Below are 1,714 nucleotides of genomic sequence, written 5' to 3' on the forward strand. Positions count from 1 at the left end.
GCACTGCCTTGCTGCGCTAGGCAGTGCATTAGTGGGAGGCAGTGAAATGCTAACATTTGTGCTAATGTTAATGAACTGCCTTGCTGCRCGAGRCMTGSGTTGGATGGAGAATGTAACTCTGGTTCTGGTCCATCTGATGACATGTTTGGCTTCCAACATTTGATCATTTTTCAGCATTAAAACCTGTTTTCATATATAACCAGAACTCATTATTTCTCAAGGTAATTTACACTGAGGGGTTCTGGTCGGGTTCTGGAACTAATGGACCTGGTGGAGCAAAAACACAGAAATGAATGAACTCCAACACCTTTAAACTTGGAGTTTAAAGCGAGAGCAGAAAGTTAATCTGAGATTATGAATGTAGTAAAAGAGCTGCTGCCTCAGATCAGAAACATCTTCCATGTTGAAGATCTGCTCAGCAGCAGGTTCGGCTCTAAGTGGACTCCACTCTGCCTGATCCAAACAGCAGAGCTCATCTTACTGGACTTCAGGGGAGGTAGGAGAACATAAATCAGAACTAAGATTATCCCCAGCTCTTTATAGAACCAACCCAGAGGATCTGAAAAGGTTCTGATTGTCTTCATGGGGAAACTAGTAAAAAAATAATCCAAGCAGACTAAATTGCTAAAATATTGAATGTGCTGGTTCTAATTAGGCTGATATCTCTTTAATTTTATTGTTTGCTCTTGCTACTTATCTATAGAATTATAATGTAATTTTACCTCTATGATCTTTTAAATAAAATAAACTGAAAATGGATTTAAAATGCAAATAAAGCCCATTCCAAGTTTTATTTTCTGTGAAATAAGCTGCAGTAAAGCTTCTCTCCAGCAGGGGCGGTAACCGCGCTGACCGGAAACCGGAAGTAGCGGAACTGTTTGCTGCTGCTCGTTGTTTCGGCTCCATCATCGTTGGACCACAGCTGCAGTCATGGTGAGACTTTCAGCGATTCTGGTTGTGGACGGGTCCGTTCATTGTGTGGATATGATCCGGTTCTGTTCTAGAGAACCGGTCGGCTCTGGAGCCGCTGTACTGGGAGAAAACCAGTCAAATCTGACCGGTTTGGACCGGTTCAATATTTTTTGCATGTGATTCGGTTCTGTTGTAGAAACCCGGTCCGCTGTTATCTAGTTAAATCAGAGCGGTCCGGTTCGGCAGCTGATCGGAACCCGTCACTGGTATGAAGTTGGATAATCGGTGTGTTCTGGTTCTGTTTGCAGGCGAGGAACGCGGAGAAGGCCATGTGAGTAACAGGTTCTGTCCGAACCCACCGTCCGGTTCTGCTCACCTGTCCAACAGAAATTATATTAAACAGACCAAGATGAGGAACGTTCCCAAAAAACAGTTTGGAACCTTGAATCGGTTCTCTAAAGCAGCTGATTCGGACAGTTCCGACCCATCTGTCGAGAACCCGTCCTCCTGTCCGAACCAGCTCCGCTTCGTATGGGTTACCTTCTCCCTCTGCTCTGTCTTTCAGGACGGCTCTGGCCCGCTTCAGGCAGGCTCAGTTGGAGGAGGGAAAAGTCAAGGTCTGGTTCTGTTTGGTTCTGTTGGTTCTGTTTTGGACCCGTCTGTCTGACTCTGACCCGTCTCCCTGCAGGAGAGGAGACCCTTCCTGGCTTCAGAGTGCAGCGAGCTTCCAAAGGCCGAGAAATGGAGACGACAGGTACCAACAGAACCCTGGCAGTACGCTGTAGTATTCAGTAGTAACTGT

The 1,714-nt window shown here is 45.9% G+C and overlaps 1 protein-coding gene across 1 annotated transcript in view; it reads left to right on the plus strand.

Annotated features, from left to right (window-relative positions):
* Positions 1–851: 851 nt before the first annotated feature.
* Positions 852–1,714, plus strand: part of isy1 (ISY1 splicing factor homolog) — a 9,230-nt gene continuing 8,367 nt past the window's right edge. The window contains exons 1-4 of the mRNA XM_008402455.1: positions 852–933; positions 1,221–1,243; positions 1,478–1,529; positions 1,601–1,666. Coding sequence (XP_008400677.1) covers positions 931–933; positions 1,221–1,243; positions 1,478–1,529; positions 1,601–1,666 — 144 coding nt within the window. The 5' untranslated portion in view covers positions 852–930. The remainder of the gene's footprint in view (positions 934–1,220; positions 1,244–1,477; positions 1,530–1,600; positions 1,667–1,714) is intronic.

Source organism: Poecilia reticulata, unplaced genomic scaffold (assembly GCF_000633615.1).
Source record: "Poecilia reticulata strain Guanapo unplaced genomic scaffold, Guppy_female_1.0+MT scaffold_233, whole genome shotgun sequence".
Taxonomy (NCBI): Eukaryota; Metazoa; Chordata; class Actinopteri; order Cyprinodontiformes; family Poeciliidae; genus Poecilia; species Poecilia reticulata.